This window comes from Falco cherrug, chromosome 10 (assembly GCF_023634085.1).
Source record: "Falco cherrug isolate bFalChe1 chromosome 10, bFalChe1.pri, whole genome shotgun sequence".
In the NCBI taxonomy this organism is placed as follows: Eukaryota; Metazoa; Chordata; class Aves; order Falconiformes; family Falconidae; genus Falco; species Falco cherrug.
The window spans coordinates 6619263-6645774 of NC_073706.1; the positions used below are offsets into that span (position 1 = coordinate 6619263).

The following is a 26512-nucleotide window of genomic DNA, read 5'->3' on the forward strand; positions in this document are numbered from 1 at the left end:
CCATTTCACCCACTTCCCACAGGGAGATTTCCATGCGGGTTTCCCGTCCCACCAGCCGAGGGCAGCCGGCCCCGCAGAGTGGGAGCACCAAGTCCCATCTTCCTCACCAGAATCCTGGTTTGTGAGGCTGTTTCAAGACCCCGGAGTCCCAGCCACCCCCACCTGGGGAGCAGCGAGCGGGTAACCACCACCGAGTTCTTGGCATTCAGCCATTTTCCTGAGGGACACAACTGGACAGATAAGGCAGGCGCAGCACAGCTAACGCTGGGCAGGTGCTCAGGAGTGGTATTTTGTATAAAAATTATTTTTTACAAGGGAAGAGAAATAATCTCATTTCTAAAATGCCTTCGGTTCCAGCTGCACAATAGTTTTAAAACCCAGCCTCTGTGACTCACAAAGGGCAGCCCCCCCCTCAGAGGGGCTCTGGTCCCATGCACCCACCCCCAGGCAAAGGACGCGATGCCGGCATCCAGCGGGCTGGGCTGAGCGTGGCCAGCAGGACCTGGCAGCGCCCGCTCCGAACGGACACGGCACCACGTGGTGGCACATCAGGATGAGAAACTTGGGAGCCTGCGGCTGCGGCCAGGCAGCGTTCTTCTTGGCTGTTCCATTTCCTCTGCGATTTAACCGCCTGGATCTCCATGGCTGAAGCACTGGAGATCCCACTCAGCAAGCAGCAGCACACAAGGTGACAGCAGCACAAGAAGGTGACGGCAGCGCTGATGGCGAGTCCTGAAGCCCCGCGCTGGGAGCCAGCCTGCAAAGCCCAGTTTGAACATGTATGGCACCGTCCACCTGTCTGTCCCTCACGTCCTTGAGCCACCATCAGGCTTCTCTGACGACACCTCACCATGGTGAGCTCCCGGTTGGGGGCTGAAACCCCGAGCGCCTGGAGCAGCGTTAGCTCCTCGCCGAGGTGAGGCTGAAGCTGGGCAAACGCTGCCACCGCTCGACAACGCTTCGGAGCGGACTGGCCCAGACAGGGAGCACCAGCAAGTCTCCCCTCCTTCCAGACTGCGGGCCCAGGTGGCAATGAAAGCAGTAACAATACACACATTTCTAAGCCCAGACTCCAAGACAAATCAGTTTTGTCCCCAAAACCAGAGTGTGTGGGGGAACCAGAGCTGTCCCCAAAACCCGTCTTTCAGTAGGTTGTAACAGGCTGGCAAACCTGAGGGACACTGGGGCCTGTAGCTAAAGGGGGAAAACAAGTTTTCCCAGGACGGTATACGGCCAGAAAGGCTTTTTATTACTTAGAGTTTACTCCCGCCCCGGCCCCCATCAACACCTGACTGCCCTCGCCCTTCGCAGCCAGCGAGGCAGGGGCAGCCACCCAGACTCAGACCTCCCCCCAGGACCGAGTTGGGTACCAGAGCTGCTGAACCTTCACCACCAGCGAGAGGGAAAAATCCCAGACCCGGCACGGGAACTGTTCTCAACCTTTGTTCTGAAATGCGCAAGGGATACACCACACAGGGCAGAGGGATGCTCTAGACACGAGCAGTGGATACAGCTTACGCCTGGTCAGGGTCCTCGATCACACATTCAATAAAGCTGCAGCCTATCTTTTAAATAGTTACCGCATCCGCGTCATCTCCTCCGACAGCACCCAAGGCAGAGGTGTGACCTTCACTTCAGTTAATGCAAAACAGTTTTCAGGAAAACCAATGAACTTCAGTGAGCGAGCTGAAACATGGAAAAACTAGCCACCAGAGTATCCAAGATGACATGCTGGATCTTGACCTGGTAGCTCCTGTTGGCAGGTACTATTTTACATTTATATAATCTTTACTAGGATTTGGTCACATACTCACATGAGGAAAGAAAACAACCCTTTCATAGAAAAAAAATGTCCATTAAAAGAAAAAAAACCCCACATGCTGAAACAGGCATCAGAAAGCGGCATGGCTTCCTGTAACAATTCTTGTTAAGGGCTAAAAGATAAAGTTCATCTTTCCTTTTCCTCCTAACGCAAGAGCTTCTGTTGGAGACACCAGCACCCAGGTGACATGGTGAAGGCCAGATCATTTCCAGCTTTCCCGCTCTGCGCCTACTGGGAACACTGACACTAGCTGCTTTACAAACGCACGCAGCAAGGTAACTGCAGGAGCGGGCGCTCTAAGACAGTACTCCTGGGGAGATGCTACATGAGCGACTGCATTAGCTCCCCGCCTCTTCTAACAGCTCATTAAGGCACACACAGCAGCCTTGCCTGGCATGAAAGCCGCCACCTCTAACCTACAAACACGCCAGTCCAGCCCCAGTCCAACCAGTGAGTCCATGCCGCACAAGCAGCGGACCTTCGCTGCCGTTACAACCAAGAGAGAACAAACACTACCGAGTTTTACACAGAAACGACTCATTTACAGACCGCCAGCATGGCTTGCTTTTTTCTCAGATCTGACTGGGATTCAGGCTCGGATGCAAAGGTCCCGCACCTCTGCGACAGAAGACCCCAACAGAAGTGAAATTATCGATGATCTGGAGACTGTGCGGAAATGAACATTCATCCAGACTGAAACGAAACTGGAAATCCAGGAACACAGAACATTTTTCTAAAACAGTTTAATAAAAAAATTGTGAAGTTTCTTGAAAAATTGGAGAAACCCAAAGCATATCGTGTGTGTCAGCTGTCTTAGTCACAAAGAAACACAATTGTCAAAAAAGATATTTAAGTTTAATACAAATTTTATACAAAGAAAATGTGAAAAAATACTTCCATATGCTAAAAGCAATTATGCTTCACAAATAAGGCCAGCTAGGCTATTTTTGACACAACTGCAATTCACGAATATTCTGTTCCGCTTTTTTTCTTCTAATACTTTCTTCCCTCTAATATGGGTACTAGCTGGAGACTGTACAAACCGCATTCTTTTATAAACAATGGGAGAAATTAACATGACTAAAATGTACAACAGAATGTACTGGAATGATATCATACAATTAATTTTCTCATATACATACATCACCTTTGCTTTGTTCAATGCTTTCGTTTTACACAACATACAAAATGGTACTACAGTATAAGTGTAACAGACAGCATTTTCATGGGTTACTTTCTCTCATACTGTACTGTTTCATGCTTACATAAAAACATAAATTCCATCATATAAATAATACATGCTCTGGCCCAGCATCAGAAGTCCTTTGCCCACGTTTCCCGATCCATGATTCTCTTCACACCTAGTTCTTGTTCAAAGTCCTTTTGGAGGATTTAAAAAAACCAGAAACCTGAACTGTGAAGCATAGGAACAAACTCTACTTTTCTCAATCTTTGATATCAACGATCACAAATGTGCTACAACCAGCTGGTACTACACTGTCTGACTTTTCCGGTATTAGACTCAATGAGATTTTAACTTAATTTTAACCTGTAAACAATATAAATTTTAACAGTCTGGTCATAGTAAAAAACAATGTCTTTTATGTATTTCAGGTCCACAGATTGGAAATGTCGCAATTTGCCTAATACGATTAACTGAATAAAGATACCCTTCATCGCTCGGTTGCTCAAAGAAATTCTACAAGAGTTTCAAAGTGCAGAAATTGTTTTCAATCCAAATGCAAATCGAGTTGTTCAGATTCTCATGATTGTATTACTTGATGCTTAACTGCAGTTTCCCCAAGACCAGTTTTCAGTGTTAGCTTGTGATATTAAACCTTCCTTTTCCAACTTCAAACGCTCTTTATAAGTTAAAAGTCAATACAAATATAAAAAGGAGATGGTACTCTAACTTTAATGACATCCACAATTGTACATTATTTACAAAAGAAGCATAGATTTAATATGGATCTTACCTGTCCTCAGCTTTTCTAAGCCAGCGCTAATGCTTTACATTAATGTAGTGTAGTTAATGCTTTGTACACATATACAAAGCTAAAGTCTGAACCTTTGAGGTTAATCCAAAGAACTGTGTTTATTTTTCACATTTCTATTAGATTTATTTATTCCAACAATTGTATGGACTTCTTGTTAGCAGTTAGACTCTTCGTACTTGGACTGGCATTGTGGTCTGAACATACTGAACTCCAGTTCTCATTGCCACTGTCCCAGCAGAAGGACTTACCACTACAGGAATGGTCTGTGGATTAAAATCAAGAGAAACATATTGTTATGTTAAAGGTCACATAAATATGACCACAGAAATAGAGATTTATTTTCCAGGGAAAATCCAGAACAAGTTCCAATTTTGTGCAAGAATTAATACCTTTATTACCGCAGTTTTACCTCATTCCAGGGTAGGAAGTAGTGTATTACCCTCCTATAGCCAAGAGTCTGTCTGTATTATTACTACTGCCTTACAATTACAGGGACAGGTGGTCCTATAGGTACTGTACGCACTCTGTCTGTGCTTGGAGAGTTAGGTTCTCATAGTTACACCCAGTTACGTATATTCCCCAAACTCATACGTGGGAAGCAGAAAAAGGGCTACGAAAATCCTCTGTCATTTGAAAAAGTTTTGACAAATCAAACTGGAGTACAAAAATACCCTTGTTTATAAGTATATTCTTGTTACACATTACTTAAATCTTCTTCCCCAAAAGGAACTCCCCCATGCATTCCATCTACACAAAAGAGAGCAAAGAACATCCACTGGAACAAAAAAAAAAAAAGTACTTAAGGTAACTTTTGCACAAATCAATAAAACATCAGCATTACTGGGAACTGTCTTATACACCCTGTAAAAATATTAATATAGAATAAACTTTTCACTTCCATCATACAGATCATGATTTATAAATCTCGACAAATGAAGTTTCAGGACATCTCTAAAGGTGGTAAATTGATTCTACAGATGCAGAGACAAAGGCACGAGAATGTTAAACAATCTGGTCAAGGTCACATCACTCTGGAAGATCTGGAAAAAGATTTATTGAACCTTAAGTCTGTATCTTAACCTTCCTCCAAAAATGTGAGAAAGTCTAGAGACGTCTGTACCGTACAAACGGCAAATACGTTTTGATACAATTCCAGCGATGCACGACTGGTGACCGAACAAATGCATCCGTGTCAGTTCACAATAGTTGGTGGAAGGAACAGGGAGGGAGATTTTGAGGAACCTGAAAGGGATGCACAGATCTTCCCCCTGATGGGAGTGTGACATTCCAAAGAGAGCACGGAAGAAGAAATACAAGCTCACTGAAGCCCAGTGCTTCCCCACACTGTTTTAAGAAACCACATTAGCGCCTTAACGGTGTTCAACAAAGACTGCGAGTATCCCTACGGAGATGGATTACAGCCTAGAGTGTTTATCAGCTCCTTTGTGACAAAGTCTGTGCCTTCCAGAAGCCTACTCATTCCATTCCCTGGAATGCAAAGACGATGAGTTCATATTTTTACATTATTGTAACTGCAGAAAGAATAAAAACCAAACATGGACTCAATTTGCTAAATAAATTCAAGACTACTGCCATTTTGTAATGATTTCAGATGTGTATAGAGGTTCAGTGAAATGGTACCCAGAAGATACGCTGGAAGTTGTTCAGAGGAAGAAATTCCTAGTTGGACACAAAGTGCAAACTGAACCCTACTGAGCCATTGGGTCAGTCACTGTTAGTACTACAGGTGGGGAAGTCAAGGTCGCCACAGTCGCCTTTAAATACACACACTTACACAAATGAAAAAATTAAGTTTCAGTTCTTACAGCGGTCGGGATATGGAATGTGCGAGACTCCTTAAATGCGTTAAGATCATTCCCTGAGAGGTAAATTTTCCACCTCTGCCAGTTTTACACATAGGTACAGTTTGCATACATAAACATGCACTAAGGTTTAAAATTACTTAAATTGCACGTGCAGTCATTAGAATACAGAGGTGTCTGTAGCTGTGCAAGACTAACGCAAATGTGTACAAAGTCTTAAACATGCACAAATAAAGGTTGAAACCTTTCAGACGTTCCAATTATGCTTTACATAACTCAATACACTTGGTATTACAGAAAACCGAGGAAGCTCACTGCCATTGTTCTGAACGTGACACAAAACCACCTTACGATCTTACAACCTCTCAGCTACTCACGAGAAAGCCTAACGTCTTTGATGTTCACGACTTGATTTTAAAACACATAGAAAACCTTGTTGTTAGGGGAGTTCAGTCCAAACAGCCTAGGGCCAATGCTGCAAGGTGCACAGTGCTCTCAGCTGAGACAAAAATGAACAGTTCAAAAGCCGCTAGGAATGTGAAGAGTCATGATCCCCACTAAGAGCAGTAACGTTTGTGTGGAATAGAATGGCTGTGCAATACTGTATGTACGTGTGCATGTGTCCAGACATACACACCCTCACGGAGGCGCGTGTCCTGCAGCTGGGGGAGGGCGGGGGGGGAGAGAGAGAGAGAGAGAGAAACTTCTATAGCACATCAGGCCTCGCAGTCACGGTGCGATTAAGGTACACTGTTAAACTGGTACATAGTTACTCTTACAAATTACCTAGCCTCAGGTCATTTTATGACTGAAGTTATCGACACCTGGGCTTCTCTGCTGAACCCACCGCTGAGACCGAGCGTGCCCTTTAGTTACCAGTGCAGTGTCAGCGCATTTCCTCTGGTAAGAAGAAGGTCAGCTCGGGTGCCGTGCTGACTCTGAAGTGAGCACTGCAGAACACAACCAGTTGAAATAACGGGATGTTGTGGTGCGTAAAATACAAAAATCCAACTCACTTCTGTCCCATCTTCTGTGAGAGACACATTCAAGTGTCCTTGGGTAAGTCTTTGATGGAAACCCCAGGTCTGACTCCAGTGCTACTTCTCATCATGTCGTAACGCTAATGTGCAAGACTGCATGGGAGATACACTACTGATGAATGCGTATTTTCTTTCATAGTTACTGAGATGTCACAGGAATATCAAGCATAGCTCAGAATTAATTAAATCTCTTTAGGATACCATAGACAAAAAGATATTTAAAAGATACTTAAAATGAATTCTATATATTTACATTGATGTGGTCAAGTATATACATGAAACGGACAAGTAACTAACATCGTAATGTATAATGGAAGCCTGTCCTCAGTGCCTTCGCTACACAATTCCTGAATCCTCGTAATAATGGACGATGAAATGAGACGGTGGAATGTTGCACAGCAAAATACAACATTTTGCACTGCAAGTTGAGACTATACCAGTGAATTCATATCTTGATAGCACAGCAGACGGAGACAACCCCCCAGAAATACTGAGCAGTTTTAATGCCAGGAACAGTACTACTGCAGACTTTAAATGATGATGTTGTACTTACAATTGTGGGTTGAGTAGTTGGAATATAGGTGGTGGTCTGCGGTACCTGGACCAGTTTTATAGGCTGGTTGCTTGTCACACCTGTTGCTATCTGCAGAGACAGCACAGGCAACCTCAGTAGAAGTCTCAGCTTTTACATGAATTCCACCTAGTTGTTGTTATTATTATTATTGTTATATGAAATTTATGTTGGATGTTTTGTTTGTGTTAAAAATTTGCATCTTAATGAATTCACAGGTTACTTCTTTGTTAATAACAAAATGCAAATTATGAACATGATCAATGTATACAGCATGATGTTTCAGGTAGAACATCTATGTGAAAGCAATTCCAGAACTGTATAACTGGAATATTCCCTGGCAAAAATTTTAGATAACTGATTTATCCCGTCCCCTATTTCCCCAGTAATACAAAGGCTGTGCTGCCACAAACAATGCCTATGAACATCGACTGAGCCAGAGTTTAACTAAATTCACCGAAGCATTCACGTGGAACAGCACATCCTTTTTCCCTCTCCAAATCTGTTTCTCAAGTTACTCCCTTAGATGACATGTCAAGCCCAGAGATCTAACACCAGACAGTAGCAAAAGTGTCAAGAAATGAACACAGCTCTCTAGTTTACTATGCTTCCCAATTCTATAGGACTATCTCGATGAGACATCATGCTGGAATCACAATACTACAAAATTAGTTTGCTTTTAATATTTTAAAATACAACAAGGCTCCTACTGATGTGGGGGATCATGTGTAAGGGTTTGAAGGATCAGCCCCCCCCCTAAATTTTTTTCATTTAATAAATCTTGCAAGGGCAGAAGAAAAACGATGCTGAAATTGCTAATAGTCAAGCCCTACCTATAAAGCAGAATCTTCTCTATAAACATTTTCTATATATGCAATGTTAAGTCCCTTTTATTAGAGCATTTGCTCATCCTTGCCTACTGAATACTATCAGAGTAGATGCTATGGAGGATTTCGTAACTGCACACTGCTCCGTTAACTGTAGATCCAGGTGGATTGTTGTATCAGTGTTATGGAACATTGTGGTACCCTAGTGGCAGTCTGTTGGGAGAAAGGAAGTTGATTTGAATGCAGGTCTTGAGCTTGGCCTCTGAACCCCCAGGCAAGAAGGGCTTGGAAGTGCTGCAGTCAGTATTGCTTATCAGAAGGCAACTTGTATCGAAAGATCCAGACCAGAAGCTACACTGATGGGTCCTGGAGAGAGAGAGAGAAAGAGGTCCAGTCCCCTTTGGCTGGAAGGATGAGTCAAGCCAACACAAGGTTTTACTGGGAATGAGTGAAGGGGAAAGGGTGTTCCCAGAGGAGAGAAGGAGATTTTTTTTTTTATTTTTTTTTTGCCAAGATGAAGGAAAAAAACCACAACTCCCTATCTCACTCCCCAAATCACACACTTTAAAATACGCAAATGGTCATAAATTCCTGGCTGATCCAGGGAAGCATTTAGGGGTACATTTCAGAGGAATCTTACATACTGTTTTTGTTTGAAACCACCACAGTGATACTTACTGTAACACACTCTTTGCTTTTATCAGCTGAACCTTCCTTTTCCTTAGGGGTGCTGGCTGTCTCTGTGGGCGTAGGCTGCACACTTGAACTGGGTTGGGATGATTTATTTAATGTTTCTGTGCTGATTTCAGTATCCGTTTCTTGCTGTGTTGCGGTAGCTACAATACAGGAAAAAAAGAGAAAGTAGCCACTGCTCACGCGCACCAGTCCACGGTCACTCTTCACAGGCAGGTCGGCACCCACACAGCGAGGAGCGCTGGGCCACGGCGTGTCCCACCCACCCACCGTAACTCCCTCAGCGGTGAAACGGGCAACCCAGAGAGCAAGATTACCTGACTGCGTGCAAGACTTCATATGCTCAGGCCAGTGAGCTTGCTGGCATGGATAGTCACAGTAGCTAGTATTCCAACAGCAGTAAAAAATGGCCTCTTTCTTGCAGTTAGCACACCACTGCTTCTTTTTCGTTTCATCCACTGCTTGCTGCTTTTCCAATTCCAGCTGCTTCTTCACCTCAGCAATCAAACGATCTCGTTCTTGTTCCAGGCTCTGACGCATTTCAGCCATTGTTAGTTCTACTCAAAATGCAAAGAAAGATGAGGTTTGCATTTTCCACCCCCCAACAGCAAGGTGCAAAACAATAATTTTCATGAGTTTAAAGGCAATGTGAAATTCAAAGTAATAATCAAAATATTCCCTCGGTTTGGGCAACCCTGTTTCATACCTACTCAACAAATGAAAGTCTTCCATCTTCTTCTCTTATTCTGGCACCATGATTTTTTACCCTTAACCGTTACCTTCCATTTGTTTAACACTTTCGCTCTAGGTGTCCCACAAAGGGTCAGAATCCAGGTGTACCAGGTGCAGCATAACCACAAGAACGATGATCCAGCTGCTGCTAACGTACTTCGCCTTTACAAGCCCAAACTTGTGTTGTGCTCCAATATTCACAAAATACAGAGAATTCTAGTTCTCCTCGTCTCATAAATAAACAACAACGCATCGATTGTTCACTGTATCTTGGTTTCGTTACAAAGAAAAACATGAAAGTTCCGAGAGGGACACTGACAAAGCTGTAAAAACTCATCGCTACGTGAACAACGCTGTAAATTTGAGCCTTATTTCACGATTGGTCTGAGAGCCACCCACGATTCATGCCGTTATAAACCGATACCTCAGTCACTATGAGTGACCATGATTACAGACAGCTTGACAGAATCTTCAAGAAAGCGGGCAAGTACAATTAAGGTGTTCCAAGCTGACATACTTTCAACACACCATTAAGGGTGTTTATTTAAAACAGTGGCATGAGACTGGTGACAGAGGGTTTAAAGGATTTTTCTTTTATTTCTGAGCAGACCTAGAGATTCAGTTCTGTGACTGTTGCCATACCCAAGTAATTCTGAAGAAAGCTGGACTGCAGCAGTGCAAAAACTGGTCTATCGTTATTTGAAAGAGCAAAATGTTACTAACAAAGGAAAGACATGAGCCTGAATATGGGGTTACTCAGCCCTTAATTCACTTTGATTCCAGATGTGCCCCGCAAAAAGAAAGTCAAAAAGTGGACAAGGACACTATTACACAGTCCTAAGGCCATCTGGGCTGCATGTACCTTACCGGAGACTTTATCACGCAATTGCAAACCTCTTCCCACAGTTCAGTGCATTAAAAAAAAGATCATTTAAGAGTAATCAGATTTTAATCATGGTTTCATTTCCTGCCCATATGGTTGAGTGAATGTGGAGGTTAAAATCCCCCTCCAAGAAGGAATATTCTTTTATCTGTTTAAGGTAGTGTTTTGACTTTACTTCACGGACAGTCTGGCACAAAGACTGAGCCAAGGTTGTCTGTTCACTTCACATAAACAACCCTGTACACCCACAGCTGATCTGAACCAAAATGTCAGCTACAATCTACAAAGACAGCAGAGGAAGCAGGTTCCCCCAGGGGCTGTATTAACAGAATCTGGTTCATATGAGAATTGGTATGAAATAATCAGCATAAAATATCTCATGAAGAGGGATTATCCAATGATGCATAAAAATCAAGAGTTGTTCTGTGCTATCAAAAGCTCTCTTTAGCCTAGATCTGTCTCAGAGGGCTGAACACCTGTTGTTTGGTGTGTGCAGATTAACTTTGGGTACATACTCAGAAGGTGTCCGCTAACATCAGCGCAGCACATTTGAACAAGGTTTTCTGTCTTTCACTTGGGCAATGTGCAGCATCACACGATGAGGGTAATACGCACTGCAAGCATCTGGATTTTCTGTTTGGGACAAAACCTGACACACTGCTTTGGACTGCTGTTTTCATACCTAGGTTATGCTTCATTTCTGACAACTCCTGTTGATGTAACCATTGGAGTTTTTCTATCTCAATCCTCAAACGCCGAATCTAAATATCAAAAACATAACAGTAATAATAAACTGGGTGGAATGTATAATATGTAATTATTATCCAGAAAAACATGCCCAAAGCAAAGAACCTGATCATCAACTTACATCAAGGCTCCTTCATACAAACATGAGGACAAGACCATAGTAAACCCAAACCAAAGTCTGAAGTATTCTATGTATTATTTTATTGCCATAAAAGTTACAGGATTGTTTGAAAACAAGAAGCACTTCTATTGAACTTGATCTTGCTTCCTCTGAAATTAGTTGAGTCTCAAACTTCTCTGACTGGAATAAAAAACCTATTCCTCAGTTTTGTTTGCATTTATTTTCTTTTTAGCTAGATGAGGTTTAGGAAAGAAAATTCTTAATTCGGTGTGGATTAGGAATACAAATGTCATTGCTCAAAATTGTGGCTTCCTAGTTTTGGTTAAAACAAGCAAAGAAATCTTTACTTAAAAAAAATTTAACTCTGAGCTTTATTTGTTCACATTCATGCTTAGTTTACACTGCTTAATCCGCTTTTTCAAAGTTTAAAGGAGACACTTAAAAGATACTAAGTGCTATCTTTGGAGACAAAAAGCAATGTCTAGCATTCCGTAACAAATTCAAAAAGTATTAAAGTATTTTCAAGAAGCATTCACAATTATGGTCATAATCCCGTAAGTGGAATAAGCTACTGCACTAGGAGGAAATTAAAAATGTCTTCCTCTAATGGACAAATGCCTATTTTAAAAAAAGATAGTTTCAAAATAAGACTTAATTGGACAAATGCCTATTAAAAAAAAAAAGATATTTTCAAAATAAGACTTAATTTCTGATTTTAAACAGTGTGACACAATATTAAATCCTCGACAGAAGCTTTAAGGATCTGGCCTTTATGGCTTGCTGCTTATCTTATAGAGCCCATCTGGTACTTTTTCAGTGTTTTTCTCCACCACTCTAACCGTTGCTTCTAAAACAGCACAGAAATTAGGATCTCTAGACAGTCTCAATATATAACACTTTTTACGTATAGTTACATAGTAAAGTTAAAACACAAGCAGTGTTTGTTTTTTTTTTAATCTCACACTAACCTCAGCTATTGTACTTCCAGTAGTATTTTTTGAAAGATCGTTATATATTTCAGTCATTGTTCCTTTGATGGCATCCATCATCTGAAAGACAAAATGGAAAAAAAAATATTTCTTTGATATGTATTTTGAAGAGATACCCACTTTCACTTCCTTTCAGGTACTCTAACGTGAACTTACATTACTATCAACAATGCCCTATATCTCTCAAATATATTTATCTGGGTCTGCTTTTAGAGAATTATTTAAAAGGTAAGACTATAACACTTTTCATCAGGACTCTGGTTTTTAAGTGTCCTGAACTGGTAAACTGCTTGACCTTCTAGTTTTCCAATAAAAAGCCATTGATGTAATTTACGAACAAAACAAAACACAAAACCAAACCAAACCAAAACACAAAACACATGAGTTTGGGGGAAAAACTCCATGCAACAAAAAAAACAAACCCCCAAAAAATTCCCACCAAGACCATATGGTTGAGTGAGAATACTGGAAGCTGACAGTTGAGATTAATTCTGATGCTTTTTAATGCCTGGGTACTCAACTTTATTTCCTTATACAATATTCACGTTAATATTTTTATTTAAAGATCCAAGAGAGCAGATGAAAAGCTGCTGTCCCATCCTTCACTGACACTATTATGATACAAGTATTACACCACATCTTCCCTTTAACGACTTAGCTTCAGTTTTAATAGATGAATACACACTTACGACAAGCTACCAACTGATGAATCTATACAGTGTTTTAAAACAAAAGTACATTTTTGTATATGTATTATTGGACACAGATGAAGAAATATTAATGTTTACTGTAAATACGATGCTATAGGGATATCTACACCTTTAGGAAAAAAAAGAAAATGGTCCAAAACGCAATGAAACATAAATAAGAAGCAGCAAAGGGGAAACATGAGAAGGGTCTAAAGTGTCTGGGAGCTGCAGCCTGTTGTACACGCACTCTGGGGATGGCAGTGGCACTATTCAGCCAGGTCTGAAAAGACGGCTCTGCGCTCTCACCAAATCTAGCTGCTCCTACCTAGCAGAATGAATTTGCAACATATGGCAACCTGAAAATAAAGTTATTTCAGAATCTGAAATGTCAAAAATGTGGAAGTTCACTTCAAAATCAAAATTTCAAGAAAACCCTGCTGAAGAACTTACTTTGCTAGTGTATTTAGCAATATCTGCAGCCACATCAGCAGAAGCTGTTGCAATTGGCAAGTCTGTATTAACTGAGGAAGAAAGTGTACTTGCAGATCCAGAACTGGTAACCATAGAAATAGGTTGAGTACTTGTAACCAAGGTTATAGTGGATGTGGAAGTGCTCTGGGTGATCTCTTTTTGCTGCACAGCTAAGAAAAGAGAACATACAGCAGATCAATCACATAAACAATTCTGAAAACCAATTGGCAAACTTACTGACTTTAATGTCTAACTGAAATATGTGCACTTAACCATTTCACAGCCTTACATTATTTATACAATGGTGCCATTTAATCAATTAGTTAAAAAGTGCTCAGCCACTGAACTTGCACATAATTGTAAGGCTTAAAGGTAATGAAGCAAATATTTCTTTGAAACGTATTGTTTTAGACTGGCCAATGCACAAGTCTCCCTCAGCTCTCTGTTCCTCCCATCTGAGACTTCTCCATCCCACTTCCTAGGAGTTCGCTTCCTAACCTCTCAATCCCGAGAACTCCCAACTAGCATCATACATATGAACGTAAGTTAGACTTTGACATTTTCATTTGCCATCATTTTGAAACGTATCATTGAGTTTCTTTTCTCTCTGCTTTGAAACACGGTTTAGTGAGCTGTTGTTGAAGAAAGCCTAGTTAGAATACTTCCTGGTGTTATTCCCATTTTTTTGTTCTTAATGCTACTGATTATTATTAGTGTTGCAATTGTTTAATATACATATATCCAGATCAACATTAGCCTTTGGTTGGCTGCAGAGCAAGAAATGCAACGTTAGATTAACTCATTAAAGCAAAGAACTTATTCACAGTGTTAACTCAAAGAGGGTAAGTTTTCTCATCTTCTGTCAATATTTCAAATGATCTTAAACAGTGGGTAATTAAAAATTGAGAGTACAAATCAAAATGCAAAAGACCCTCAATTTTTCATCCCTAATGACTTATCTACCTTAATATTTAAAAAAAAATAAATAAAGGCAATACTCTTCAATCTATTTTTAATGATTCATATTATAAAAGATGTCTTCATTGTCAATATCCTGAAAACAGAAATTACTGAAATATAACAGTTATCTATGTACTGTATTTTTGTTTATGCCAATTCAGTATATGAGAAATCTATAGATTTTATAGTTTTCATCTTATGTATTTCTAGAATACAGTATTTAAGGAACATTGCTATGATGTGCTTAATAGTAAACATGCTGATAAAACACACACATAGGCTGAACATTTAAAGTTCAGCCCATATTATTAAGCTCTTATATTAAAGTATGATTCTATTAAAAATAAGACTTCAAGTTTCACAGTTATTTTTCTTTCTCACTCAGTATTTCTGTGTCGCATTTGTGCGGTCTACAAGTAGAAAGCTACTGCTTCTTCAACACTTCTTAAATGTCAGTCACAAAAGCCGTCTGGGACCAGAGAAATGTGCCTCTGGTAAACATTTATATATGACCCATTACCTGAAACTTTCTTCTGAATGAAATTACTGGCTTGCCAGCAGTGTTAGCAGAATGAAGAATATCTGTTCATCAGGCACCCCGTTAAACAGTTCAGTTTATTAACTTGCAATTACAAATGAATCTAGATTTACATGAAGTTGCTGTTCTGTGAAGTGAAGCAATAGAAGCATGGGCTTATATTACCATGTACCTACTACTAGCAAACCTCTGGCAAATGGATGGTAAGAAAACAGTTGTGAAAACATTCTAAAACGCCATGGTCGTTTGCACATGAAACTAGCATCAAAGTCTTTTTAAGAGTTAAGCAACAGGGATTTCAAAGAAAAATGTAGCCTGGGTAATTTGACTGCTGCAAAAGTATACGCTATGAAAAACTGTACAGATCAGCTTCTTGTCAGATAAAACTGGATCCGGTTTGTAAATACTGAGGTGACAGTGGTAGTCATGCAAGTGGAATGCTTAACAATTTTATCATATAATCCAGAAAATAATTCAGTTCATTCTCCCAAATCTGTGGTGGCTAAGAATGGCAAAAATATTTACACAGAAACACACACAAACTTTTTGTCATTAAAATAAGGAGACATGACTCTAAATACACACCAGAAAGAGCAGGTATGGTGAGTAAGTTCTTGTATTTTAAAGTCACTTATCAGAGTAGAACCATACTTTTGAGATTTTGTTTATATGGAAGAACTCCTGGTTGGGCAGCCTTGGAGCACAGATCACTACTGGGGAATTATGGCATCACAGGCACATTGAGTTAGAAAGTGTATACCTTTAACTGCTTGTCTTGTCTGGTATCTTGTCCCTTGAGAGGACTGAGGTTGCTGTGACTGAGACTGCTGGCTCTGCTGCTGCTGCCTCTGCACCTTCTGCATGTGCCATTTCTGAGAAGACGTCTGGAATTTATTTGAAGAATTCCACACTACACGCTGCACAGCAGGTGCGGTTTCCTTTGGCAGCAGAGGCCTCTGCTTTTTCACAGGGCTTCCAGTGGCTGCGGATGGAGCACTGACAGTAGAAGAAGCACTAGTAGTTGCTGTCACACCAGCTGGTGGAGTCTGGGCTGCAGAGCGGGTAAGTACTGGAGTTTCTGGTAGAGACTGGGTGCTTGCACTGGAGGAAGGTGGAGTTTTACCTACAACTAAACAAACATAAAATGTAACGCCAGCTTTTCACCAACACATCTGATGCATAATTTTCCACCTGATTTTTGGAAGAGCTGTATGTACCTTCCAGCCTACTTTGAATTATCGTCCTCAAAAGGCAATTGATACTCTACAAGTAAACTCGTTTCAGTCTAGGTAAAGTTGGTGGCAATTCAGAAGCACCAGTCGTTAAGCAAAACACAATAAAAAGTGCAAACCCCAGAAAAACCCAGCCTGACCCCCTTCAGAAGATATATGTGAAGTTAGCATTTGTTGGGATGTTTCTGGGTACCATTCACACCTGTCATTCCAGTTTCTTTCAGGACAAAAATTCACTCAAAAGGAACGACTGGACAGTAACTGAAGAAATAGCATACTAAAAAATTATAAACAAAGGTGAACTGGCACTGATAACCAAATATACATTTATCTATGTTTATTGGAAAATCTTCCAGAGTTTATAGTTGACTTCCACCTATCAGATCAATTTGGGAACTGGATGTTTCCTCCAAGGCTGTGGCCAGAGGAAAAAAAAAAAGGTCTGGAAGAGAAGGCTGCTGCAGTGACAGGTTTCTGGAAAGGGGCAAAGATCTTCAGATCTGCATGCATCGGGTCTCTTTTCTGGACCAAAGCATTTTAATATCTCATAGCCATGAACAAAGGCAGGGAGGGGCCTTGGAATCATGGACAGGACACAAATAATGTCTAGAATATATTCATATACGTCTCTCTCTACAGGAATATTGAAATCCACTTTTAATTTCACTTAGAATTACCTGCAGTTTTGGAAGGCCTATGAAAATGTAAAGATTCAACTAAAAGTCATAAAAATTGCAAAATAAATTCTACATTTGTCACAGAACAAACATTATGGATATTCAGAGTTCTACGCTGCTGAAAGGAAACTCTGTGAAACATAATTTTATTTAAACCAGAACTATAATGGGCACTAAATACATTTTTCATAGTCACAAAGATGAAAAATCGTTCCTAAAAATTGCTTTAGTACAAATACTTTTATCTTAATGCAGAAATATACGTAACAACTCTGTCTTTGATAACAGCCCTCCAGAACAGAAGAGAAAAGGAAGGAAAGAATTTCATCCTACCATCTTGTTTTGGAGGAGGTTCTTTAGACTCTTTCTTGCTTTTCCTTCCTTCACGGCCACAATGATCATCTCCTAGATCGATGACAAGTTCACTCTCAGAATCAGAGTCCAGTCCCAGATGCACAGTTGGAGAGTCTGTTTCATCTTTACCTTTCAGCTTTTCTTTTCCTGTATGCTGTAAACTTTTTCCCTTTTCAGAAAATTCTTTTTCAGTGTCTGTAATTGCCTTTTCTTTGACTGGGTCATCTATTTTCTCTACTTCTGGACTTGTGCTTTTAAGTTCCTCCTTGTCTTCATTCTGTGCTGGGGGCTTAGGTTTTTTTTTCAAGCTCAATGATTCTTTGTCACTTCTTGTACCTTCTTTGTCGTCTCCATCATCTTGATCATTCTTTGATTTCTGATCCTCATCGCTATATTCACTGTCACTGGTGTCAGATTTTTCAGAATCTTCAGAGTCACTGTGTTCTACTGCAGTATAAACAGCTTCAGATATTTCATTTATTCCTAATTGTGGGGAGGAAAGTACATTCCATGCTGACATGAGACTGACTGACATCACAAGAAAAAATACTCAATATACTGGAACAAAGTGTATACATACCATTATCTTAACTGTCAGTCCCTTAAGCTATAAACAGTTCCCTTAGTGCCCTATCTCAATACCAGAATGTGTAAGAATTCTCTTCCACATATTCCAGTTCATATTTTTATTTCATTCAACGGCCCTCCTTTCACTGCTTTTTTCCCCACTACCTGCAAGCTGTTTTGTTAACTCAGGACCCAGTGCTGGCAAATACAAAGAGGAATTATTTTTATCCACGAGAAACCACCTTAAAATCAGTAACACTATTCACCTGATTAAAGTTACTTACAAGTGTGTTTCCAGAATCAATTTTAGACTGTGTAAGTTTTGCAGGAAACTCTCTTAATTTTTTTAGTGTCTAGAATGTCTTTAATTAAGTGCTAGACAACGCTAATGCTTCTGACAGCATTCCGCTCCTGCGTGGTTGGATACAGAAATTTGTGCAACTGACAAGTTAGGTACAATTCTTGAATTTTTCAATTAACAATGCAAATAGTAAAGACTATAAATCTGTCATACTATCTACATCAAAATGGTACAAAAACAGATTAAAAGATGAAAGCTTTTTGACAAAAAATTTAAATGGTAGGTCTCACTGTATTTTAAATTAAACTAGTTCAGTGCGTTCCAGTTGTCTCAAAGACTTCCAATATCCTCTACTCTCGTTTTAATGCATAAGTATTGAAGGTTTTACTATTTGAAAACTTCTTTTAAACTCAAATTCAGAATTTTCTCAAGTGTATCCTTCTGATGTCCACTGTATTCCTAACATACACTTACCAAGTTGTGCTTTACAACTCTCTATTGTCTTGTCAAGATTCAGCTGGAACCTACTACGTATCTGGCGTTTTGGTGAAATGAGTTGCACAGGAGTGGTCTGCTGTTGGACTGACTCACTCAACTCTTTCAGATCCATCTCAGCTTTGCTACGATCTAGAAAAAGAAAAATGAACCAAGAAAAATATTTTACAAAGAGATCACTATTCAAATAAGACAAATTTTACTGAGTAACAATGCAGACAATCTAAAGCATGTTTCACTTCTTCTATAATTATGGGCTAAATAATTATTCTAAAATTACTTCACTACAAACAATGGAATCTTTCTCTCTGATAGCTCATATTTCATATGCAAAATGCATGCATCAATTATGTGGACATTTTCTCCATCAATGTGGAATTATCAAGAATGCATCATTCAGGTCTGTAAGCTGTTTGACAGCACTTCTAATAAGCTACTACTGTTATTTGCTACTAGTAGTAACATTTTCACAGTATTCATGCAGATTTTGTTTACTGCTATAATAGCAGCTCCTCATTTCTCCCGAGAGAGAGAGAGGCAGCAACTTGTGTGGTGTGATCTCACAAGCCAAATACACAGGCTATAATTTGATCACCCTGGCTTATAGATATGCATTACAGCACACACAAATTCAGTCTAACTAACATTCAGTTGTCCCTTCTGATCCCACAGAAACGGTCATAAAAGAAATACTGAATTTCACACTCCTCATGTCGCATATTCATACTGGAAGAGACTAAACATAAGACAAACTCTTTCACTTTCAGTGCAAAGTAAATTTTGAGGCAAAGAAGAAGGTTCAAAGTCACCTAAGTACTTTTGAAATATTTGTTCTTTGTATTGGAAACATTTACTAAATGAGATTTCTTTTCTTCCTGTGCTATGTCACCCAATCCACACTAATTCCCCAGCAGTAAGAGTTATATCACCCTTAGTACAGAATTTGATTCATAGCCTTAGTCAACTACACAGCAGGATGCAAACAAAAGAAAAATGAAGAACGGAGGAAGATGAAGATGAGACACTGTAATACCTCCCCAGGGAACCCTACATCCTAATATATGAAAGAAGTCTTGCAAACCAAATTACTCTAACTTACAAGGAGGTCTCCCTGATGAGGATTTCCAATCTGTCTCATTAATGTCAGTGTTAATACAAAGAAAACAGAGCGGAAGGGCAGACAAGCCCATCCTGGAGAAATCTTCCCATTCTTATCTCCAAAGTCTTCACTTTCTCTCATTACCAATCTGAAAATTTTCACTCCTTATTTAGCCAAACTTGTTCTACCTTTTCTGCCTCTGTTGTACAAGGACAGGTCCTATACTGTCAGGAATACGTCTTTTTTTCCAAGCAGTCTGTGTATAGCTTGGTCACTGACACCTCCATTGTTCAATTTAGCTAGTCTGCTGGCAACAACAGATGGCTCATTTCCATTATTCTGCCTTCCTTATTGCTGAATTGGGGTATTATTATAGAGTGCCTTCTAGTACTCTACTCAAGGTACATAAATGTCTTTGTTTTCTGGACTTTCACTTTTGTTTTTTCTGAGAGAAATCCTGTCCACATTATGTATGACAATGTGACACAGCAAGTCATATCTGAAAACCACAGGATTCACAGATTAATCTATGTCTGGCACCACTGACACTATTACATGAAGAAGGATTGCCATTTTCTTTCCTATCACCAAAGAGTTTATTTAGCAAAGGAAAATCCCCTACAGCTGAAAAAAATAACCGATATTCTACTTGAAAGCATACTACCTGTTCTTTTACGGTATTGCTCAGGGACCATAGCATCAGATCCACACTATTTATTCAAAGTATTCTATGCTCCAGTGATGTGTCCCATCTGTGGCTCAAACAACTGCAGCACTACATATTTCTTAAATGTTTTTCCAAATGCATTGTCACCTCAGGTAGGACTACAGACAGCTACAGTGCAGCAGAAATTAACCTATGGTATGTCCACACAGATAGATTAACATGCTGACAAAAACAGTTGTGAGCCTGCATCCAGAATCAGAATATCTGTTTCGCCGAACACATGAATTCAACATTTGAGCTCAAGCCTTCCCGAAGTATTTGACTAACACCAAAGGGCAGAATCCCGTATCTCCATGTAATATCATGGTGGAGGTAAAAAGTAGCTAGAACTGAATCAGAATACTCACAGAACAAAGTAGGACTGAGGAAACTTGATTTGCATCCATCTGGCTTTCAGAACTATTTTGTCCACTTAGTACTTAACTATTGCATCTTTCAAAATTCCACAATCCCAGAATTTACTTCTATGGAGTTTCAAGACATCCCTAGAGAGGGATGGTCAGTGAGGAGGTAATGTGAAGGCAGCAAGAGAGAAGAAGCCCTAGTAGATCCTAAATCCTAAAGACCACGAGAACACCTTGCCACCAATACACTCAAGAGACTGAGGGAGCAGCAATGTTCATGGAATTACAACCTGTAGAAACTTACCCAGTGTTCAGAAACATTCGTTTATACAGTTCAGCTAAAAAAAACCCACCACCCTTTAACTGCTTCCTTTTATCAACAAGAAGAAACAGTAACAGGCACTTGCATTTATAAAACAAAAAAAGGACAGCCTATTTGATGAAACAATAATTACACACGTGCCTCTCTCAAAGCCCTTTGTTCATTTAAAGCCACATACAAGCCAGCTCGTTCATATTACTGGGCATTGACACCACTCTAATTTGTTCAGATCTAACAGTATTAGGTTTTCAAAGGTCAAGACTAACCAAGGTTAAGATTCAGAATGCTTCCTGGAGTGGAAGTTCTCTCTTGCTTAGCAGAAATTGGCGTTGATGCTTGAGGAGAGAAAGGTTTGGGACTGCCTGACAAGCTCCCCGCTTGACCCGTTCTTGTTGGTGCTGGAGAAGCTGAAAAAGCACAAAATCAATAAGGACAGATTTTAAAATAATCACAATAAAGCCATATTCACTGGGACAAAACAGCTTTTAAACCTACACAGGCAGGGAAAAGATTTTTTTGAAAAAAAATTTCAACAGTATGTTACACCTCCACTACAAGTTGCAACTACCACTTTGATTTTAATTTAATAAAGACAAAGGAACTGTAAGGAAAATAATTTTCTTTCAGCTATACAGTTGGGCCAAATGTCTGCTTACCCTCAAAACAACTCTGTTTGCAGTGACAGAAAGTTTCTGGCTTTCAGATTTGGTTATTTTAGATTTAACAAATTCTGACACTCTAAATTGCTGTCTATTTTAATTCATGTATGTAAGTAAACACAGAAACCCCTATCTACCCCATTTGCTAGCTACATTAACAGAGAATTAAGAGTACAAATCACAGTAAGTTTAATCTAGATATCAGTGGCCAAATGTATCTGATAAGGTAACAGAATATTCTAATTTACACAGAGTTTAAGCAAAATTCTGTGCTCTGAGCCTTTAAAATCTCCACGAAATAATGTTTCAAAAGCAAACCTAGAAACTGCTAAACAGTCCAGAAAGGGAAGCATCTGCAGGCCATTACCTAACAACAACAAAAAGTCATTTTTTAAAGCAAGAAACTAATTTTTGTCTTTTAAATCTCAGCTTAATGCTCTGAAAGTGTCATCCTAAACTCACTACTGGATACTTTTTCTTCCTCAGTACATCCAGGATCGTCTATATATTTTCAGATTCCTAAACGGTAGCAGTATCTACTGTTTCAGTAACTTTCCAAGTTCTCTTTTACGCATCACTCAAAATACACAACTGAGGCATGCAAATAAGAACATTCTTGTCTAAGGATAGCGCAGTGATACTACCTGAATTATTTTTTAACAGCAATTTCATTTACATTTGAATTGAAACACACAAGATTCCAGCTAAATTTATACATAAAGTAAACATTACAAAAGTTAGCAATCGTTACAATATACAGGTAGAAATGCCAGGTGGGAAACTGAATATTCTAGTTTAACTGCTGTTAAGTTCAATTGAGCATTTCTATGCACTAGGATAGAGGACAGTAAGGCATGAGGAAAAGTTAGAAAAAATCCCCAGAACTGCTATGATAATCAAGAATTCAGAGTAACAGGATAACATCTGTCGTCATCTTTTCTTTATCTGACAAAATAGCTTTAATGTGACTTTCCATGATTACCTCCACTACAATAAAGAAATAATAATATGGTATAATAAAAGCTCTGTATTTTAAGACACAAAACAGTACCTGTTAGCTTCACTTTATGTATAAAAGCTGTACACACATATATACATACTTTATGTAGAAAATGAATCATTCCTTTTGACCTGTTACTCTATTGAAAAATCCAAGCGTTTTCATATAATTAAATTCATACAGTTACTAAGCCATCACTTTCTTAAGATGGATCATATCACAAGACACTTTTGTACCCACAGCCTAGCCTTTATTGGCTAGAAAGAATAAGACTATAATTAATAAATAAACAAATGGCATTTTATCTAAAAACTGCAACAGAACATACTGATTCAGTTTTCTACACAAAGACATCCTTTCACCAAACGCAAAGTTTTAAACCAGATTGATTAATATACTGCATCATTTTTTTTCAGGCAGCAACATACTTCTAGTTATGGATTAAGATAGTTCGCCTGAGTGCCACAAAATTAGCTAGTGTCTGACTGCATCACAAGTCTGAGAAGTCTGTATTCCACACTCCTCCTTCTCTTTATCCACTCTGCCTATGGAACTGTAGTTTCATTGTATTTTAGCTACGCAGTTGGGAACACTATAAATTTAAGCTCATTGCCTTGAAAAAGGGCTATCAAATTTTAAACAGAATATCTCCTTAACCAAGACAATTCTAACACTTTTTGTATTTATTTCCACTCTACATCCATTTTGATAGTTACAACTATCCTGCTATTTAAACTGAAGGGGTTTGGTCAGTTTTCATGATTATTTTTTCCTTCTCAATGTGACAGAAAGGACTGTAATTTCTTCGAATCAAAAGTTAAACCCATTTTTTTCCCTAAAATTTCTTCATAAAATGAGACATAATACAGTCTGTCTTTAAAAATTACATGGAATAAAACTAGTGCATTAACCAAATGCAAAGTCCTGTACCCCCCCCTTTTGTTTTTACCTGTATTTTTCTCAATAAAGTCCATGGATTCTTCACTGGCACTAAAATGACTGGAAGTTGCTTTTTTCTCTGCATCCTGTTCAACATCAGATCCAGTGTGAACTGATGAGTTTGTACTCATTGGTGACCGTGGCATATCTGTCAAGGAAATCCTACGACCAGTACTACTGCTCAGCATGGACTTGCTCATTAGAATCTTGGGTGAAGCTGTCATATCAAAGTTCAGTTTGATTTTCTCTTGTTTGTCTGTCTTTGCAGTTCCAGCAGTCGGGTTTGTAGGGTCTAATAACATTTGGTATTGATTGTTGGGAGTATATGGTGTCCGGAAAGGTGCGTAATTAAATACTCCAAATTTTCTACGAATGTTATCAACATAAACCTCCATTTCTTGCATTGCACTATTGAAGATGCTTTTAGTCTTTTTCACAGAAAAAGGAATTTCTTTAGACATGAGGTAGCAATTATTTATTGGAACCCAGGCCCTATATATAAAACAGAAAAATAAAGGTAATATAACTACATTTCACACCGGGGATTGACATTGGCAACTTTTGTGCACATACTAACTATTTTGGCCTAAGCATAAAGATATGCACACCTCAGATCATTCCGAAGGACCATCTCTACCTTCTTATTTTAATAGTTCAGTGCTTAGTTTTGGTAAGTAAGTAAATTGCATGTCTTAGATTATGACTAGCTTATTTCACTCTACCCAGTAACCCATACAACATGAATAAACACTAGTCAAATATGGCAAAATATTCCCTAATTAGAACAGTCTATGTAACTGTAAGACAACCATTGCTAAACATTCTATCTGTCATAGTTAGCAGAGAAATATAAAAAGCAGGTCAGGAAAAAAAAAAGGCTTCACAAACACATCCTTCAAAACATTTTACACGCCATGTCAGGTTGATCAAACTCTCCAATGCCAGGAAAAGTTCTATCAACAAGTGTTGGACAGATTTTATTTATCATGAAATGAGGCAGACTCTAAACTAACTTGGAAGGAACTTTAACTAAATTATTTCATGGCCCTGTACAGTTGGGGTTTTTTTTACAATACCTGGTTTTGTAACTGTATAGAATTATACTTCCAATTCATGACAAATCAACTCGTATTCATCATGGATGGCTTTCTTCATGTAAGCAGAGGGTTTACAAACACAGAAAACTAAACTCCTTTTCAGAGCAAAACTGGCATTTTCAACACTGATTATATTTTCTCTATTTTTTTTAAAATCTACAGTTGTGTGTTTATTCCCACAGTGTTCAGACAACATTAACAATTTTATTGGCCTCTTCCACCTTTAAGAACTACAGCTCTCTGCAGCACAAAACAAGACACAGGAATTAACTGGCATACTCACTGAGATAATATATGTATTAATCCTACAAACACATGACTTACATTCTACAAACACCATGTAAGAAACTAAAACTGTATATGCTGAAGTATTACACAGTTTATTAAGGTCAAGATTCAAAAGACAGGACCCAAAAACTCCCAAGAGCACAAAAGTACAACAAGTATTTTGCAAGTGCAACCAAAGACATCCTTTGGTTAAATTCCCACCTGTCATGTTGGCCAAAGAAACGGGCATCAACTTGCCCGTCTTTATCCCTCAGTGCTTTAGCAGGCCAGAATGGAAAGCCTTTGAGTTTAGCCCAGACCAAAGGGTGGGGATTGCTCTAGAGGAAGAGGCAAAATACACAGTAAGAAATATAAGAATATTACCTTCAAATCCAATAAACAACATGATTTTTTTATTATTTGCATGTATTACTTAGATTCAATAAAGATCCAACATGCACAAAGCACTTGCCAAATATAGGATTCCATTTTACTATATACTTGATATATACATAATAGATCTTGAAAGGACAAAATAATAAAATTATTTTTAAAAAACCCAACTCTTAAGTATCTCAATTAAACATGTCATAATTGCACCTTTTTTTTTATTATTTCTTTTTCATTTGTCCCCACCAAATATGTAGCATAATGTAAGTTCAGCAAGGGCCAATCTTTCAAAATCTCTAAGTCAAAGAGAGAACTTAATGGATTATACACTTCTACTTAAGAAGCTCAAGGAGTCTTCCCCAGTTTGTTGCAGTATTAAACAAAAAGAGAAAACAGACAACCTATTAATAGGTCACAACAGAAAAATCAAGACTCAGATTCATACCTGCAGAAAGAGACATTCACATTTCAGAAATCTTACCCTGAGTGCAAGTACCACATGCAAGCACAGATGACCCAGGAGCAGGTAACTTATATTTGAGGATAAAGAACTTGTGAACTGGTTGCTGACACCATTTGCAGTTATTTCTGACTGAATCAATCCTTTTGTGAAAACATGCAACTTTACAGCTAAACACCTTTGATACAGTCTTGACTCCACAAAGGGCTACCTGGTAAACTACAGCAGCTTTTCTTGACTCAGTAACCCCCAGAGGTTTAAAACAACGCGGGGATAGCAAGCAACAGTTAAATGAGAACTGCTAGTTTAATGTACTAGTTAGACTACCATAATCCTTTAACTTACACAAGGCTCACAAAACCAATTTTCTCGTTTTTGGCAAGCAGCTAAATAACATTCCGGACATACTTCAATTTCATTCATCTGAAAAGAAAAAGCAAACAGTTACTGGAGACTTTAGAGTCCAAAGTATGATCAGTAGTATTATGTTAGTCTGTCTAGTTTGCTAGCATTATTTTTCCACAAATTTGTAGTCATAAATCCACATTTCCCAGGTGACCAAGAAGGCCAAGAGCATCCTGGCTTGTATCTGAAACAGCGTGTAGGCCAGTAGGACAGAAGAAGTAATCACCCCCCTGTACTTGGCCGGTGAGGCCACACTGCGAATGCTGTGTCCAGT

The 26512-nt window shown here is 39.1% G+C and overlaps 1 protein-coding gene across 10 annotated transcripts in view; it reads right to left on the minus strand.

Annotated features, from left to right (window-relative positions):
* Positions 1-2655: 2655 nt before the first annotated feature.
* ZMYND8 (zinc finger MYND-type containing 8) overlaps positions 2656-26512 on the minus strand; it is a 76614-nt gene continuing 52757 nt past the window's right edge. For 8 of the 10 annotated variants that reach the window (XM_027805206.2, XM_055721711.1, XM_014279820.3 and 5 more), the window contains 13 exons: positions 26179-26256; positions 25206-25321; positions 23630-24111; positions 21288-21428; positions 18509-18661; positions 17146-17649; positions 15664-16032; positions 13385-13575; positions 12225-12305; positions 11071-11149; positions 9091-9330; positions 8759-8916; positions 2656-4082 (listed from right to left, as the gene is read on the minus strand). In XM_027805206.2, the coding sequence (XP_027661007.1) occupies positions 3981-4082; positions 8759-8916; positions 9091-9330; positions 11071-11149; positions 12225-12305; positions 13385-13575; positions 15664-16032; positions 17146-17649; positions 18509-18661; positions 21288-21428; positions 23630-24111; positions 25206-25321; positions 26179-26256 (2694 nt within the window). In that variant the 3' untranslated portion in view covers positions 2656-3980. Of the gene's footprint in view, positions 8447-8758; positions 8917-9090; positions 9331-11070; positions 11150-12224; positions 12306-13384; positions 13576-15663; positions 16033-17145; positions 17650-18508; positions 18662-21287; positions 21429-23629; positions 24112-25205; positions 25322-26178; positions 26257-26512 lie in introns of all 10 variants that reach the window. The other 2 variants (XM_055721712.1, XM_027805210.2) reach the window with 1 other exon arrangement.